This window comes from Podarcis melisellensis, assembly GCF_964234715.1.
Source record: "Podarcis melisellensis genome assembly, chromosome: 16".
Classification (NCBI taxonomy): Eukaryota; Metazoa; Chordata; class Lepidosauria; order Squamata; family Lacertidae; genus Podarcis; species Podarcis melisellensis.
This window is the reverse complement of record NC_138533.1, coordinates 33454148-33473209: the sequence shown is the minus strand read 5'-3', so window position 1 is coordinate 33473209 and position 19062 is coordinate 33454148. Positions and strand designations below refer to the sequence as shown.

At 46.7% G+C, this 19062-nt stretch overlaps 1 protein-coding gene across 1 annotated transcript in view; it reads left to right on the top strand.

Annotated features, from left to right (window-relative positions):
- The window catches only part of MMP17 (matrix metallopeptidase 17), a 157786-nt gene that overhangs the window by 95788 nt on the left and 42936 nt on the right, over window positions 1-19062 (top strand). Inside the window, exon 2 of the mRNA XM_081893365.1 lies at window positions 14565-14697. Coding sequence (XP_081749491.1) covers window positions 14565-14697 — 133 coding nt within the window. The remainder of the gene's footprint in view (window positions 1-14564; window positions 14698-19062) is intronic.

Sequence of the window (19062 nt, the reverse complement as noted above, 5' to 3'; positions counted from 1 at the left end):
CTGCTAGCTAATGAGAAACAAGGCTCTCCCCTCTCATCACTGCATCCTTAGGAGAATCTTCAGCATCATCAGAGACTGTTTTCTGCAGCACGTTAGACAAGAGGTGCCAGTTGTGCCTCCCCCTTGCATTGTCACTGTTTTCTAAAGTCACCGCATGCTTGGAAAGGGGTTGGGGTATGGCGGGGGAAGTTCATTAGCAGGAACGTTTCCACCCCTGCCGCCATCCCGTTCTTGGAGTCAGCTCAGATCAAATAAAAGATGTCAGGCTTTGAGCAAACTCCTCCAGCCTCTGCTAATGAAGCCTCCCTTTTTGTCCAGTGACTAGGACCTGGGCCTGTTCCAGAGCCGCCGTTTCTCCTCCTAATGAATTAATCGGCCGGTGAACTGCGGACGGCTGCTCATTAGAGAGGTGCGGAGTCGCTTTTGGAGCCCAAGTTGATGAAGAAAGGGAGGAAACTCCCCAGAAAGGAGGTTTCCTAGGAAGGAAGGAAGGAAGGAAGGAAGGAAGGAAGGAAGGAAGGAAGGAAGGAAGGAAGGAAGGAAGGAAGGAAGGAAGGAAGGAAGGAAGGAAATCTGTTCCTTAGGCATCCTTCTAATTAGCAGGCATTTTCAGAAGCTTTCCTTGGACAGCACTGCAAGGACTTTAAAGAATATGGGCCAGACAAACAGAAAAGCTGCTTTTTAAAGAAATGGAAATAATAATACAGTAATAAAATAAAAATAATTTATTATTTATACCCCGCCCATCTGGCTGGGTTTCCCCAGCCACTCTGGGCGGCTTCCAACTGAATATTAAAAACAATACAGCATCAGACATTAAAAACGTCCCTAAACAGGGCTGCATTCAGTTGTCTTTTAAAAGTAAAATAGTTGTTTATTGCCTTGACATCTGCTGGGAGGGTGTTCCACAGGGCAGGCGGCACTACCGAGAAGGCCCTCTGCCTGGTTCCCTGTAACCTCACATCTTGCAGCGATGGAACAGCCAGGCGGCCCTCGGTGCTGGACTCAGTGTCCAGGCTGGACGATGGGGGTGGAGACACTTCTTCAGGTATACTGGACCGAGGCCGTTTAGGACTTTAAAGCTCAGCACCAACACTTTGAATTGTGTTCGGAAACGTACTGGGAGCCAATGAAGAGCTTTCAGGACCGGTGTTATATGGTCTCGGTGGCCACTCCCAGTCACCAGTCTAGCTGCCGCATTCTGGATTAATTGCAATTTCTGAGTCACCTTCAAAGGTATCCCACATAGAGTGCATTGCAGTAGTCCAAGTGGGAGATAACTAGAGCATGCACCACTGGCAAGACAGTCCGTGGGCAGGTAGGGTCTCAGCCTGTGTACCAGATGAAGCTGGTAGACAGCTGCCCTGGACACAGAATTAACCTGGCATCTCCATGTGAGTCCAAAATGACTCCTATGCTGCACACCTGGTCCTTCAGGGGCACAGTTACCCTATTCAGGATAGAGTTTATTTGCTTCTTTTTGGCAACCAGAGTACTTGGGATGTTTGGTCCAGATGTGAACCAGTTGTGACTTGAGAGGTGTGTTTACATGTTGCATTCAACAAGCGTACAATCTGTGTGTATCTAGAGTTGTTCTAGGGTTGTTCACATATGACACTGAACACTTGCTGGACTACACCATGTCCAAATGTTTGTGTGAAGGGGTGTACACTGGTTCATTTATACGGCTCAGCTGTTGTGTACAGAGGTACACCGATGATAGGGCCATTATATGTGAGTGGCTGTGCAAGTGTACATCATGACGATGTTTGTGTGCAGATACCCATGTTGTACAGTCGTTGAATGAAAGGTGCGTACACCCCCTTCTCTATTGAGCTGTACACTTGTACAGTCGGTGAACTGTATATGCCAAATATACAGTCTGTGTATCTGGGTACACAACAGCAGAGCTGTAAAAATCAACGTGTACAGGGTTTTCATTCAAATCTTTGTGCATTCATAGAGATATATTGTATCTGTGTTCCCCAAAAAGCACCAGTGTCAGAAAATCTGACCTCTTGAAGAAGAGACCTCTAAGCTTATATAGACTACCTTTTCTACTGACAGGAACAAATGTCTTTTTCTCCAAAAAGGACCTGAAAGTGTAGCGTGAAGGAGGACTCCGTGTCTACACCATGGGTAGGCAAACTAAGGCCCAGAAGCCAGATCCGGCCCAATCGCCTTCTAAATCCGGCCCGTGGACAGTGCGGGAATCAGTGTGTTTATACATGAGTAGAATGTGTGTTTTTATTTAAAATGCATCTCTGGGTTATTTGTGGGGCATAGGAATTCGTTCTTCATATATATATATATATATATGCTTTCGTAGATTTTCACGGGTACAGGAATGCAGGTTTTGGTGTCCTCGGGTGTCTTCCCGTGTAAAAGTTGGGGTGTCTAGGCGACGTTTCGACGAGGTCTCACTCGTCATCTTCAGGCTGGTGCTTTCGGCTCTGTTCCAGTAACAAGAAGCCGAAAGCACCAGCCTGAAGATGACGAGTGAGACCTCGTCGAAACGTCGCCTAGACACCCCAACTTTTACACGGGAAGACACCCGAGGACACCAAAACCTGCATATATACCCGTGAAAATCTACGAAAGCATATATATATATATATATATATATATATATATATAGTCCAGCCCCTCACAAGATCTGAGGGACAGTGGACCAGCCCCCTGCTGAAAAAGTTTGCTGACCCCTGGTCTACACCTTCTCACACAGCCATGAAGCTCACTTAGGTCAGTCAGAGTTGATGTGAGGATACAGAGGTGGTTGGTGCTGGGTCTACTCTGTGCACACCAACCTGAGCTCATTTGGGAGGAAGGGCGCAATATAAATAATAATGATTAGCTAAATAAATAATCAGAAGGTGATGCTGAACTTTTAGATTATACTGCTTCAGCCTGAAATGGGAGGTAGATTTTTAAAAATCTTTCCGCTGTGTTAATAAAAATTAATAAATCATCCAGCATGCGGTAAGCGTGCATTTTATAGAAAAATGCAATGTGCTAGTTTACTACAAGCAAGGAGTGCTTTACATTGGGGGGGGGGGAGAGGTTAAGAATATGTCCCCTCTGTATATCCCTGCAGCCCATCCCTTCATTCTGCATAATGGGTACACCATCTGTTGCATCTGACAAGGCGAGAAATTCTAAGTGTACACCAAAGTTACACAAAGTAATTTCTAACTTCACTCAAGTTAGTAAAACAAGCTGATTTAACTCTGGCAAAGCAGGGAGGGTCATTCTTTTGGGGTCATCTTTTCTTCTGTTTTTGAAGGTTGAAAGGCTCTGCTTTTAAAACGTGTTTTTCAATAATTCATCATCCACCGCAAAAAAGCAGCGGGGGGAAAGTGCCGACAGAAAATGCATTAAAGCAAGCAGTTTCAAAATTATAGCATTTCCATTGACAGTCCCGCCTTTGAAAAAATGTATTGAGCCCGGGGTCATCAAAGTGCTTTATTAAACTACATCCTGGCTGGATTTTATTTTTTTTAATGTTGCTTCAAAACTAAACAGTGCCAATAATGAACACCAGGAGGGGAAACCTAGAGAACAGTCTCCTTTAAATAAGCAGCGGCTGGGAGACCCACAAACGGTTGTAATCCAAACCCGAGCTGCCCGTTTTGGTCAGATGAATGCTGTCAAATGCATTTCATAACAAAAGCTGCTCTCTTCTCCTTTTCAACATTGCTGTAGGTCTTCAATAACTTGCGGCACGAAGCTGCCTTGTTTCATCTCACACTCTTTGTCCGTCTAGCTAAGCCCTGATTAACCGGGCAGCATCTAGATGTTTTGGACCACATCTCCCACAAGCCCCAGTCAGGCGTGGGAATTGTAGTCCAAAACATCTGAAGGAGACCAGACTGCTCCAAGGAGTTCAAAGTGGCACTCATGGTACTCCTCCTTGTCTTCATTCTGTCCCCACAACGACCCTGTGAGGTAGGTGACACTGAGGGAGAGCAACTGACCTAAAGTTGCCCAGGGAGCTTCATGGCATTGCTGTCAATGTTTCCCTTTTTTTAAGGGAAATTCCCTTATTCTGAATAGGATTCCTCGCAAGAAAAGGGAAAAGTTGACAGCTATGCTTCATGGCTGAGTGGCGATTTGAATCCTGGTCTCCAGGACTGAATTCAACCAGGACACCATATGCTATACTGGCTGGCTGCAGGTAATAATAATAATAATAATTTTATTATTTATACCCCGCCCATCTGGCTGGTTTCCCCCAGCCACTCTGGGCGGCTCACAATGTATATTAGAACATACTAACACATCAAACATTAAAAACTTCCTGATACAGGGCTGCCTTCAGATGTCTTCTAAAATATAGTTGTTCATTTCCTTGATATCTGAAGGGAGGGTGTTCCACAGGGAGGGCACCACTACCGAGAAGGCCGTCTTCCTGGTTCCCTGTAACCTCACTTCTCACAGTGAGTGAACCAGAGGAGGACCTCAGTGTCTGGGCTGAATGATGGGGGTTACAATTCCCATGCACACCTGGCAAATGGGGGGGGTCTTTTCTGTGTCGTTCAGATACTTGTAACTCCAACAGCATGCCTCGTATCTGACCATCCATGAAAGTCCTGCAGGCAAAGGTTTGGGCATTTTGGATCAATATATGAAATCTTCTTCTTCTTTGGTGATCACTTGTAGCCAAGTAAGATTGTCTTCCATAAACACGGTTTTAACAATGAGTCTGTAAGTGACTGTGGAGGCCAATTCTGGATCCACACGTCCTTCCACAGTGGGGACATTTGTTTCCAGGCGGGAGCTGATCACGGTGTGGATTTGCCAAACATGCCTTCCTCTTAGCACGTTTCTCCCTTGCGTCCTGAGTTTGAGTGTCTTCAAAGCCCATGACACCTTTGGTAAAGGCTGTTCTCCAACTGGAGTGCTCACAGGCCAGTGTTGCCCAGTTGTCAGTGTTTATAGTATATTTTTTTAGATTTGCCTTGAGACAGTCTTTAAACCTCTTTGTTGACCACCAGCTTTACACTTTCCATTTTTAAGTTTGGAATAGAGTAGTGAAATGTGACTCCCACCTCCAAAACATCCTGGCCTTCTTAAGATTTCTTGTCTTTCTCATATTTGTGGTTTCAAGGCAGGGGTCTCTCTCCCTGTTCTACCCATAGATGCAGGGGATTCAAACAGGCAGCTGCTGCATGTGAAGCACATGCTGTAACCCACTGAGCTTTGTACCCCAGACTCAAACCCTGTCCATCGGAGTGAAGTCAGTTGATTGGTGGGTGGAGATTTTTTATTTCAAAGGCTTTGCAAGCCTTATCTGACCCCTCTGGTGGACCAAGAATGGCCCACAGGTCACAGGCCTCACATCCCTGGAGAAAAATGAGCATTGGATCGAGCTGCAAATGTCACCCTGGTTCCAGAGACATTTGCAGTCGAAGGCAGCCTTTTGTTCAGCACCTGAAGGCGCAGTGGGATTCTGCCCCAGCTGTGTTTACCGCAGGGAGCGGCATAAAGCGAGGTCTCTGCAAGAAGGAAAATATCTCAGACATTTCTGCCTATCCTAGCACTTCTGACTTTTTTATTAGTATTATTATTATTCTCTTCTGAGCACCATAACAATGGCACAGCTTTTTTCTCTGCAAACTTTTTAGCGTTCAGCAATAATGCTGGAACATCTGATTTTTTTTATTTTCAAGTTGCATCTTTTTGTTGGTTCCTTGGAGGAAGTTTTGAGAACTGGAAGAGAAAGCATGTCAAACAGGCTGTTGAAAGGAGGCTGTGATATGCTAGGGTGTACAATGAACTCAACAGGGACGTGGGTGGCGCTGTGGGTTAAACCACAGAGCCTCTTGGGCTTGCCGATCAGAAGGTTGGTGGCTTGAATCCCCGCGACGGGGTGAGCTTCCGTTGCTCGGTCCCTGCTCCTGCCAACCTAGCAGTTCGAAAGCAAGTAAAAGTGCAAGTAGATAAATAGGTACCGCTCCGGCGGGAAGGTAAACGGCGTTTCCATGCGCTTCTCTGGTTCGCCAGAAGCGGCTTAGTCATGCTGGCCACATGATCTGGAAGCTGTATGCTGGCTCCCTTGGCCAATAAAGCGAGATGAGCGCCGCAACCCCAGAGTCGGTCACGACTGGACCTAATGGTCAGGGGTCCCTTTACCTTTACCTTACAATGAACTCAGGGGCTTCTGGATCCAGACATTATGGTGGCTAGAGCAGTGGATTTAGAGTAGGGAGACATGGGATCAAAGCCCCAGTGACTTTGGGCAAGCCAGTGGCCTCCCTTATAAGGTTGTCGTGAAGACAGGTCACCACACTGAGCCATGCTGCTGTAACCTTCAAGCTTGACAGCTGTAAGGTGCAGCTGGCTCGCAGTTGCCCTTGAAGACTATTGAAAAGCTTCAGTTGCTTCAGATTCTGCAGCCTCATTCATTTCAGTCTGACCTACCTCACAGGACTGTTGTGTTACATTTCAGAATATATCCCCATCACTAGTTGCCTTACAAGCCAATTCAAGGTTCTGGTATGAAAGCCCAACGCAGTCTAGAACCCACAAATCTCTCCCTCTATAAAACTATGGTTTTCCATCCTCAAATATGTTCACCTGTTCACTTTCTTTTAAGCACTGAAACTAAGCTTCTAGATATCATGCATACAAGGAAGAGTCCAATTTTATCCTTGTGAGGTAGGTTAGGCTGAGAGATAAGTGATGAGCCCATCGCAGGTCATGCTGTGAACTGAGTAGATGTCGGGTGTGGATTTGAATCTGGGTCTGTTTGGATTAGCCAATCCTATTCCGCTAGACCACAGTAGAGGAGAAAGATGATGAAGACGAGAGGGGATAAATCATCTCAGAAAAGTACATTTTGGTGGAAAGTTAAATTACAGTGAATAAATTATAAGGAGACACATTACCTGCTGTTTTGTCATTCCAGTACTGTATTTGACGAACGAGGTCGGTCTTTCCATTAATATATTTTGATAATTAATACAAATAGTTTCCCCATTATATGTCCCTTTCCTGGTGTTGATTTCAGCCAATCTGTTACAATTTGAGGGTTTGGGGTTTTCCACATTGGAGCAATGCAAGGTTTAACATGGTCCCTATCAGTTGAAGATCAGCTTCGATAAGATCAAATCACTATTTCTTACTTTCACTCTTAACACTTTAAAGCTGCTTGGAGCAGCTGAACAGCATGGTGCCATTAGGGACTAGGGCTGGGCAATATCTGGATTCCAACATTATGGTACATCACCAACTAAACATCGTAATATACTGGTGTAGCACAACTTCTGAAATAAGAATGCAACTATGTAGAGGCAAACGGGGTGATGTCCTGGCAACTGCTAGTACTTAGGGGTCTAAAACTGATATATATATATTTACTTGCCTTTAACAGCTGTTATTTTGTAGTACAGAGCAACAGGGGCAGCAAGAATCATGAGAGAAGGGATGATCAGCTACATGGCTTTTCCCATATCACAATTTTTTTTTACATAGCACACACACACACACACATTGTGATTCATGATATATTGCCATGTCAGATATTATGAAACCATTGACATGATGTGGACTTCAAAACTGATTTTGGACGATGCATCTAAACATTGCCCAATCCTAACACACACACACACACCAGGAGCCCGTGGGGAGGCTGCTACCACCCAGGCACATCCTGGCAGGCTCCATCCCCACTTCCCATTCTTCCCTGCCTGCCTGCCTGCCTGCCTGCCTGCCTGCCTGCTACCAGGGGTCTCGGGACCCTGGAGCCCATCCTGGTCTCACAGCTGCATCCCCATCAGAGGCCAGTAACCATGAAGGCTCCATGCAGGCCAGGCAGAGGGCTCCGTCCTCCTTCCTTGCACTCCAAAGGGCACATTCCTGAGGTCAGGTCGCCTTTCGATCTCCAGGCCACACCACGTCAAGGGCAGCCCCATCACTGAATAGCCCCCCAGCCAGTGCTCCCTCGCTCCTCGCTTGGCATGAATAGAGAGGCATAAAGGTCAGATTTGACTCATGGGTTCACCACCCTGCTATAAACGCTTCTCCATCTCTCACATTCTTCGTTTTGAAGAATGTGCGGTCTTTGTCTTTGCTGAGGTTCCTGCAATGATTTTCCTTCCAGAAATGCTCCACAATCAGCCAAATCAGCCCATTCTGTAGCATACCAAAGCTTCCTTAACAATTAGAGGATTAAGGACATGGGTTCCGTAAATGTCGAGAAAACCAAATTGCACTCTGTCAAGACTTGGCGATCGATGGGCCAATGTAGGGTTGCATGTCTGAGATGATTTTTCAGGACCCATCAAGAGCAAATTGTGTATCTCATTTCTGTCGCAGCTACTTTTGCTGTACAAAGGAACAAATAATTGCAGCGGGGAGCTGACAAGCATCATGCAGGCTGCCTCCTGGACCACACTTGCCTGGTGATGAAGAGGTTGCTTTCCCAGGGGCTGGTTCAGGGGACGTGCTCCTAACAAATGGTTTGCCAATGGAATCAGGAAGGAAGGCGTGGTGGGAGATTGGAGGGGACAAGAGCATGAATGGATTGTATAGGAAGGAAGGTGATGAATGGGAATATGGAAGAAAGAATGGCTTGGAGAAGAAGGAATGGTGATGCAAAAATGAAGGGAAGAAAGGAAGAATAAATGAATGAATGAATCAAGGAAGAATGGATGGATGTAGAAGATGAAAGCAAAGAGGTATGGTGCATGTAATAAAAGAAAGGAGAAGGACGAATGGATGAAGGAAAAAGAAAGAAAAGGATGGATGATTTTAAAAAACAAAAACAAGACAGATGGGTGGATGCAAATGATCGACAAACTTACTGTTATTATTGAATTTACTATTAATTGATATTTTTAGTCATTTTAACTTGCCCAAAGCCACCCAAAGCAGCTTACAAACAAGGAGACTTACAAGAATGTCACCAGCAATAAAATGGGAATGGGATTCCCAGTTTCAGTACCTACTGTGATATCTCTTGTGAAGATCATGGGTCAGTGCTAGAGCATCTGCCTTGCGTGGGGAAAGTCCCTGGTTCAATCCCCCAACATCGTCGAGCACAGGGCATTATATTGTAGCAACAGACCACACATTGTTTTAAAATGCTTTGCTTACAAAGTGTCCCAAAGGTCAGATTCATGCATTTATCTAAGCAGCAGCAAGGAGAACACAGGCAGAATACTCTTGGGTAGAAAATACAGAAATAGACACATGCTCTAAGCTTGGAGTTTGCTTAGGCACATCTTCCTTGGTCACTTGCATGGTGCAGAGAGAGAGGGAAGAGGAAGAGAAGGCTTGACTTGGAGAAGACCTATCTGAGTCTAGGAATCTAAGCCTGCAGTCCAAACCTCATCATGCACTAACTGGCACTCACGCATAGGTATGTTTTATTGCAGTTTCCCACAAGCAGTTGGAACAATCTGTGGCATCACAGCATCTCAGCCAATGGTTGACAGAGCCATGTAGCAAATGTTTTTTTTTAAAAAAAATGGTGTTGTTTAGTCGTGTCTGACTCTTCATAACCTCATGGACCAGAGCACGCCAGGCACCCCTGTCCTCCACCGCCTCCTGCAGCTTGATCAAACTCATGCTGGTAGCCTCGAGAACACCGTCCAACCATCTCGTCCTGTGTCGTCCCCTTCTCCTTGTGCCCTCCATCTTTCCCAACATCAGGGTCTTTTCCAGGGAGTCTTCTCTTCTCATGAGGTGGCCAAAGTATTGGAGCCCCAGCTTCAGGATCTGTCCTTCCAGTGAGCACTCAGGGCTGATTTCCTTAAGAGTGGATAGATTTGATCTTCTTGCAGTCCATGGGACTCTCAAGAGTCTCCTTTTGTATATAACATGATTCACAGTCAAAACAAAAAAAAATTCCTTCCAGTAGCACCTTAAAGACCAACTAAGTTAGTTCTTGGTATGAGCTTTCGTGTGCATGCACACTTCTTCAGATACACTGAAACAGAAGTTTCCAGACCCTTCTACATAGTGAGAAGGTGGGGAGGGGTATTACTCAGAAGGGTGGTGGGAATGGGTGATTGGCAGATAGCTGTGATGAGCCTGTTGACGACTCTTAACGACTGCAATAGGTCTTACAGGAAAAAGCAAGGGGTGAGAAGGTGAAAAGTGGCTTTGTCATGTATAATGAGATAAGAATCCAATATAGCTGAAGGACACTGTTGGCATTTGATGGCATATACAATGTTAGACGATGAGCAATTAAATAGTCCTGAGATGGTATGTGTGATGCTGTTGGGGCCAGTAATGGTGTTGTCTGGGTGTATGTGGCAGCAAAGTTGGCATCTGGGTTTATTGCAGGCTCTGGTGCCAGTGTCCGTGTTAGGTCTGGTTGTAGTATTATTGTGGGTTAGGAGTTGTTTGAGATTGGGTGGCTGTCTGTAGGCAATGAAAGGTCTTCCTCCCAGAGCTTGAGAAAGAGAACTGTCATTGTCCAGGAGAGGTTGTAGATCTCTGATGATGCGTTGTACTGTTTTAACTTGTGAGCTGTATGTGATGACTAGAGGTGTTCTGTTATTTTCTTTTTTGGGTCTGTCTTGTAGCAAGTTCTCTCTGGGTATCACAGTGAAGTTGTAGGAACATCACTAAACACTAGTGAAATCTATCTCATGCTCTCTTTTGCATCAGAATCTCAGGGGTGCACTGGAGGGGAGTCCATTAGGGTAAATGGGGCTCTGCCCTTACTAGGGTGTGGCACTGCCCATTGGTTTCCTCCTCCTTGGTCTGAATATTGCCTTTGTAGAACTCAACAGGTGGGAAGGGGCGAGGGTTGTAGCTGTTTGACTCCTCCAGTCATTGTCTCTGGCTCCACTTGTTGCTGTGCTCTTTGCCTTCTGCCCTACCAGTTAGAGTAGCCCCCCAGACACTGCTGCATTGCTGCAATGGATGGCGGAGATCAAAATAGTGAACAACTCAAAGGGAAGCCAAGATAGGGAGACGTGCAGAGGCCAGTTTCCCATCAGAACAATTCAGAACCTGATAATTTTCTGCTGTGCTGTCCCAACCGTCTCCTGGGGTGTGACTTAGACATGAAGCGGTCAAGCGCTGCTGTTCTAACCTGATGTTGACACTCAACATTAATCATTGCAAAGAGAGAGGACTTAATGGGGTATTGACCCAGTTAAAAGCCCCAGGTTGATAGCAGCCCTTAACAGCTCGATATTTCGATACTTCTTAGGTACTGATCAAGAACAATGACCGTTGTCACCCCAATCACCACCAAACCGTCCGTTTCCTCTGCAGATGGAAGACGGGTGTGAATTGTCAAAATGATTGAGTGCATTTCACCCCCTGCACGGATCCAGCATCCTCATCCTCTAGTAAACATTTGATCAACCTTTTTTGCTAAGTAGCGAGGGGTTGCTTATTCTGGAAGCCTCTGCTTTTGCTCATTCAGGAAGAGCAGTCGACCCCACCGTAATCAACCCTCAGCTTCTCACCAAAACTGTTGATGCTACAGATTTCTCCACAGAAATCACATCCACAACCCCTAATATCTCAGGTGGGCATGCTGAGGCAAGCCAGATACCTATGGGTGTGGTTGCAGAAGTCCCACCAGCCCCAGACTGGCCTGTGGTCCAGTCTGGAGAAACTGCAGCCCTCCACTTGAAGGTTAAACTCCAGCACCCATCAACCCCAGCCAGCGTGGCCAGTGGGGTGATAGGAGATGCACTCCAACAAGATCTAGAACAGCCTTTCTCAACCTGTGGGTCCCCAGATGTTGTTGGACTACAACTCCCATCACCCCTAGCTAGCAAGGCCAGAGCTCAGGGATGATGGGAGTTGTAGTCCAACAACATCTGAGGACCCACAGGTTGAGAACCACTGATCTAGAGGGTGGTGGGTTCCCCTGTCCCTGTTGTTAACCCCAATATCTCAAAACTCCTCTCCCCGCAGGAACCAACCCAGACCCTGTAGTTGCCATTCTCCATATGCTCCCTCCCAAGGGATGTATGGAGGGCAGTGACATGAGAATGGGCCTTCTCAGTGGTGGCACCCCATCTGTGGAATTCTCTCCCAAGCAAGATGGGCCTGGCTTCATCACTGTTCATTTTTAGGTGCCAAGCAAAAACCTTCTGATTCACCCAGGTCATGGGTAGGCAAACTAAGGCCCGGGGGCTGGATCCGGCCCAATTGCCTTCTAAATCCGGCCTGCGAACGGTCCAGGAATCAGCGTGTTTTTACATGAGTAGAATGTGTGTTTTTATTTAAAATGAATCTTTGGGTTATTTGTGGGGCATAGGATTTGTTCATTATTTTTTTCCAAAATATAGTCCGGCCCCCCACACGAGGTCTGTGGGACAGTGGACTGGCCCCCTGCTGAAAGAGTTTGCTGACCCCTGACCCAGGTCATTCGACCTTAATTTTCTGCTTATCTTTGAGTGGGGTAGAATTGACTCTACACACACACAAACACACACAGATTTGAGCGACATTTAGTGTTGTTTTTACTCTTGCTTTTGCACTTTTCAATGCTTGTTTTTGTAAGTAGCATTGAGTTCACCTTTGTGGGAAAAGAAAATTTAAACCTTGGGTGTGCATGTGCCCTTCGACTCTGTTTGGGTTTCACAGAGCGTTTTTCCAGTTTTGCTTCTTTTTTGTAATCTGTTATCCAACTTTCTTAAGTGCATCACACCGGCTGTGGTGGACCTACATTGGGGGGGGCATCCTTTCGTCACTGCTCCAGGACACCTTGTGGGACCCTTTCCCCTCCCACCCCACCCCGGTGAAACACCCCAGGACTCTCCAGGCAGTCCTGGCCGCTCCATCACAATAAAGGAGCTGAGTGGGTGGTGGAGAGGCCACACTCTGTTTCCTTCATCCCCTCAGGATTTGGAGGGCTCAGTCCCATCCCAAAAGACTTGGGGGGGCTGAAAACACCTCAGCCCGATAGAGTTGCTGCCTATGTTTGGGGGCCCTGAAGCCTGAACTATCCCGGGGGGGCCCTTCGCAACCAGCAATGAGGTCTGGGTAACCGCTGTTATCTTCTTCAGTGGGGTTGTTCCATGACAGATCATCACAATGTATGATATATACAGTGGTACCTCGGGTTAAGAACTTAATTCGTTCCGGAGGTCCGTTCTTAACCTGAAACTGTTCTTAACCTGAAGCAGCACTTTAGCTAATGGGGCCTCCTGCTGCAGCCGCGCCGCCGGAGCACAATTTCTGTTCTCATCCTGAAGCAAAGTTCTTAACCCGAGGTGATATTTCTGGGTTAGCAGAGTCTGTAACCTGAAGCGTATGTAACCCGAGGTATCACTGTATATATACTGTACAGCGGTACCTCGGTTTAAGAACAGTCCTGTTTAAGAACGATTCGGTTTACGAACTCCGCAAAACCAGAAGTAGTGTCCCAGTTTGCAAACTTTACCTCTGTCTAAGAATGGAATCCGAACGGTGGAAGGGGACCGGCTGCAGAAGGCCTCATTAGGAAAAGCGCACCTCAGTTTAAGAATGGTTTCGGTTTAAGAACGGACTTCCGGAATGGATTGAGTTCATAAACCAAGGTACCACTATATAAAACTACGTCTCATACTTTGATTAAAATTGCTATACTGGATTGTTTCACATGTCAAAGTCCCTGGTGTGAATAAAACTTTCCTATGCCTTATCCTTTTTGAGTAATTAGGAGGAAGTAGGGAAATGATGTGGGACGCGGGTGGTGCTGTGGGTTAAACCACAGAGCCTAGGACTTGCCGATCTGAAGGTCGGTGGTTCGAATCCCCATGACGGGGTGAGCTCCTGTTGTTCGGTCCCTGCTCCTGCCCACCTTGCAGTTCAAAAGCAAGTCAAAGTGCAAGTAGATAAATAGGTACCACTTAGGCAGGAAGGTAAACGGCGTTTCCGTGCGCTGCTCTGATTCGCCAGAAGCGGCTTAGTCATGCTGGCCACATGACCCGGAAGCTGTACGCTGGCTCCCTCAGCCAATAAAGTGATATGAGCGCCACAACCCCAGAGTCGGTCACGACTGGACCTAATGGTCAGGGGTCCCTTTACCTTTACCTTTTAGGGAAATGTTGTATACATGCATGATGCACTTTTCAAAGCAATTTTTTTAAGCATTGTGGACTGAACTGGTTTGTGGGGGCCCTTCAGGATTAGGCACCATTAGTTTCGCAGTAGATCTTCTCCTTCACTGTGTTTCTGAAAGACCCCTGTCTCTTGCCCAGAGCAGGAGTGGGAGATGGGAACATCACCTTCCCCTTCTCTGTTATCTCACCGAGACGCACATGGACCCCTTTAGCGACAAGATGGAAGTGCAACCCCGAGTTTCCTATAACTACTCGTCTATGTAATCAAAAGTGTTTTGTAGCTGGTTAGGAAAATTAAATGTCAGCTCCGGGATGCATGAAGGTCATCAGATTCCATTACTTAAAGTAATGTACATAGATCTGTTCTGACACATCCATTTGTTAACGAGGGATGCGGCATTCAATGTGGAAGCCGAGTGTAAACATGTAAGAGTATGTGTGACAGAGAGAGACTAGGTGAGGTGCAACTAAAGAGACCCTTTGACGTATTGAATCATTTCTTTCTTTTCCCAACCTTCTCCTTTTTTTTGGTTTTAACAGGATTGGCTGACAAAATTCGGCTATCTGCCCCCTCCAGACCCCATCACAGGAAAACTTCAGACACAGGAAGAGCTCACCAAAGCCATTGTGGCCATGCAGCAGTTTGGTGGCCTTGAAACCACTGGGATTCTAGGTGAGTAGAGAATTGGGAGGAGAACATTTGTTGTGTCCAACATAGCTCAATGCAGTGGGTGCCATTTTTTATAAATGCTGGTGGACCCATTTGTATTTGTGAGTGCCACCCCATCTGGTCATTTCACTTCCTCTTCCTTTGATAAAAACCACCCACTTCCCTAAGAAAGAGAGAGAGAAAGAGAGGGAGAGGGAACTCATTGCATTTCCAAGGAATCTAGGCAAAAATCAGACTGAATAGAATTCATCTGAGCTTGAAAAGCACATAGAGTTGACAGAAGAGCATCATTCTTCTCAACTTCTTTCAGCTTTCCAAGCAAGGGGGGGAGTGACCATTACACCACCTTAGGACCCAAGGGGGCAGTGTGTCAGGGGGCTCAGAGACTTCATGGGCACCGGATAAAGACCTCAAGAGTGCCCCAGGTGCCACGCTAGCAGACCCTGGCTTAGTGGTTGACCATATCCTTTGCATGCAGAATGAGCTTAGCACTCATTTCCACATTAATTGCAACTGAGGTTTTGTTTCAGGAAGCAACTAACATAGAAATAAGCACTTTGGTTCTGGAAACGGCTTTTACATCACACGAAAGCAATGTGGGAATCTGTCCTGATGCCCTCCAGATGTTTGATGACTAAGGTGATGACTAGGGCTGTTGGAGTTGTTGTCCAAAACATCTGGATGGCACCAGATCAAGTGGCTCCTTAGACCATGGGTAGGCAAACTAAGGCCCACCGGCCAAATCAGGGCCAATTGCCTTCTGGATCCGGCCCACATACGATCCAGGAATTGCCATGTGGATCGCCAGTGCACGCTTTTTTTCCCTCTCGGTCCCTCTCCCTCACACAGTGGCAGTGGCGCCTCCTCCCTCCCTCCTCCTGGCTTCTCCCTGCCCTGCCTAGAGGAGGAAGGGGGCTGGGCCATGTTGGTGCCAGCAGCAGCAGCAGCGCTCGAGTGGCCGCCATTTTAAGCAGCCCCTCTCCAGAGCCCTTTCACAGGCTGCTCATCATCCCTCCACCACCACCGCTGCCACCAGCCCCTGCCGCTCGCAAGACACAGGTAAGCAGTCACCAGGGCTCATGGTGCTCTTGCATCTTTTTTCCCCCTTCAAAATATAGTCCGGCCCGCCGTCCCCCCAAGGTCTGAGGGGCAGTGGACCAGCCTCCTGCTGAAAAAGTTTGCTGACCCCTGCCTTAGACCATTTCAAAAAACAAATGAAATACCGTGAAAATCCCTGAAACAAGAAGTAATCGACTAGAAATATTATCTTGTGGATAATAATTCAGTTTCTAATACTGAATTTACGAAAAAGGTTAGAAACTGTACTTTTGAGTCCTCAATCCTTTATTACTGCACTTTGCTTTACCTAGGTTGAGCTAGGATTATTATACTCCAGAATTTTGGGGGGGTTCTACCCTTTTTAAAAAAATTTGGTCATTTAAAGTTTATGATTCTTCTATTTCCTTCTGAGGAAACTGAATAGTTCTGTGAAAGGAGGTTTGTAGCCGGCATCCCGTTAAGGCTTTGTTCTATTTTAGGCTTTTCTAGTTTTTTCCTTAAGCTTTTTGATTTTTATTATTTAGTTTATTTCCACAAGATAATGTTTCTAGTCGATTACTTCTCGTTTCAGGGATTTTCACGGTGTTTCATTTGCTTTGTGCAATTTCTCAGTTGCATCACTGTCTTTTTTCTATTAGACCATTGCAAAGCAGAGCCAAATGATGAAAAGGGGAGTTACAATCAGCTTGGATACAAACCGTGTTTCTTTTATTGCACTTCTCTATCCTGCCTTTCCATCTGAGGAGCTCAAAGTGGCATATATGGTTCTCTCCACCTGCCTTCTCTCTTAATCCTGTCAACAACCCTGATAGGTAGGTTAGGCAGAGAGAGAGAGGGGCGGGACTGGCTCAAAGCAGTGGCGTAGCGTGGGTTGTCAGCACCCGGGGCAAGGCAAGTAATTTGCGCCCCCTAACCCCTAACCTGCCGCCGCTGCCAGCTTCTTCTTGCTTCTGCCTGGGCTGGGGTATTTACGGTAAGGTAGCCACGGCGGCGGCGGGCCCGTGTCAGGTGATCTGAGGCAAGTTGCCGCTGGCGCTGGCGCCAAACGACGCCACTTGCCCGGAGGAGGAGGAGGGCAGAGAGGCAAGGAAAATGCAACATGGCCCAGCAGCTGCAGCAGCGGAGGCGGGGCTGTGAGGAGGGGCAGCCTGGCGCGCCCTCCGCGGCCCTGACGTGCGGGGACCGTGGCGAGCGCTGAGAGCCGCTGCCTGCCAGACGCCTTGGACGTGCGCACAGCTCGTCGGTTCCGCGAGACATGGGGCTCTGCTACAACCTGCGCCCGAGGCTCTTCGGCGACTCCGGAGGCGGCGAGCGCCCCCCCCAGATGTTGCGCCCGGTGCGGCCGGCCCCCCCTGCACCCCCCACGCTACGCCACTGGCTCAAAGTTACCACCCAGGGAGCTTCATGGCGGAGTGTGGATTTGAACCCTGCTCTCCCAGACCCCTAGTCCGACACTCTGACCGAAACGCCATGATGTGAGCAAGCTTAACAGTGCAGGCATTCCTTGGAAAACACCACCTCGTGACGGAAATGACTGGCAGAATCCGAGACCAGGGAGAAGAGTCGGTGGAAGAAGATTGGAAGAAATTTAAAGATTACTTACAGAAATATTGTAAAATTAATGAATGTTAGAAAGATGTTGGAATGAAGTTACATGGCTTTAGCAGAAATGCTACAAAGAATTAAGTACAGTACCATAGATTGTAAATGGATTAAAGGGAAAAATAAGGTTAGAATGTATTAAGATAAATTATAGGACAGAAAATTGAGGAAGATGGAAAGGATTTGCTGAAACAATTAATTGAAGTGGAATACAAAAAAGGGAGGTGTGAGGAAGTCGCTGAAACAAGTAAATGAAAGATAACAATATTGAAATTATTGGATGTGTTTTCTTAAATGTTTTTGTTTTGTTTTCACTATTTTTGTTTTTGTATTGTATTGTTTTGTTATGTTTAATTCTTTTTCTTTTCTTTTCGTAACTCTTAAAATTGTAATAAATATCATTTTATACAAGGAAAACACCACCTCGTCCCCTCAGAACAGGAAAGGCTGTTACCGGTAACATATGTTCAGAATGACTCGAATGAAATGAAAGTTATGCAAAGGCTGGAGGGGAGTTTGCAAGGCCAGTCGGCTTGCCCCCCAACCCACCCGCCCCAATGCAGCCTTCTGTCCAGAAGGGAACCAGAAGCGGTAGCTTCACCCTTCCATTCTGCAGCTGCTCTTGTGGCCTCTTGGCAGCTTCCGCTGGGAGAGGAAGGATCCCTGCGTGCGAGAAGCAGACGGTCTCGCTTGCCATCCCGGGGAAGTAATTACATGGCTCAGGTGTTTTGTCGCCCCGTGCGGCCGGCAACCCGAGGCGGGCAATTATTTCGCCAGCTTCTCACGCTTCTGGGGTGGGGTGGGGGGTTTCCGCAATGTGATGCGAAGAGCTTTCTGTCTCTGCCTGTCTTCCCACCTCTGAAACACGTGAGCCGTCCAGACATCTGGTATGCCTTTTCCTCCTCCAAAAATCCTCCTGCCCCTGTTTCGCTTTATTTCTTTCCCACCCCTCCCCAGCATAATTGCTTTGCAGATTGCTAACGACTTTATCAAAGTTGACCTTAAGCACAGCTAAAATGAGCTAGGTGAAAGACAAGCCACAGCTTTGTGACAAAGTCATAAGGGGGGGGGCAGATTGTGCATTGTTGTTATTACCAAATAATAATAATAATAATAATAATAATAATAATAATAATAATATAAGAAATAATAAATTTTATTTATACCCCGCCCTCCTAGGCCAGAGCCAGGCTCAGGGCCGCTAACACCAGTAAAATTACAATAAAAATATAAGGGGGGGCAATTTAAAATACATGTTAAAATGTAATTTAAAATGCAGTCTCATTTTAAAAGTAGCCCATAGATCAAAACCATAAGGGGAGGGAAACATAAGGGTCAGACTGAGTCCAAACCAAAGGCCAGGCGGAACAGCTCTGTCTTGCAGGCCCTGCGGAAAGATGTGAAGTCCCGCAGGGCCCTGGTCTCATGTTATAATAATATTAATGGGTTGTAGCCATCTAAGCTTTACTCAGAGTAGACCCCTTGACTCAAGTTATGCTGTCTTCCTGAAAAGGTGGTTTCATTTCACTGCCATGGGAGCCCAGGAAAACTGCTGGTTTTCCCCCTCTCTGCCTGAAAGCATCCTTTTCTAACTGCTAACGTCCTTCAGAATTCATTCCACAGGTATAAACAAGCCCCTTCACCTTTCACCATAAGCCCTGAGTACTTATTTGCTGCTGCTGGGTAGCTCCTCTTCTCTCCCCACGA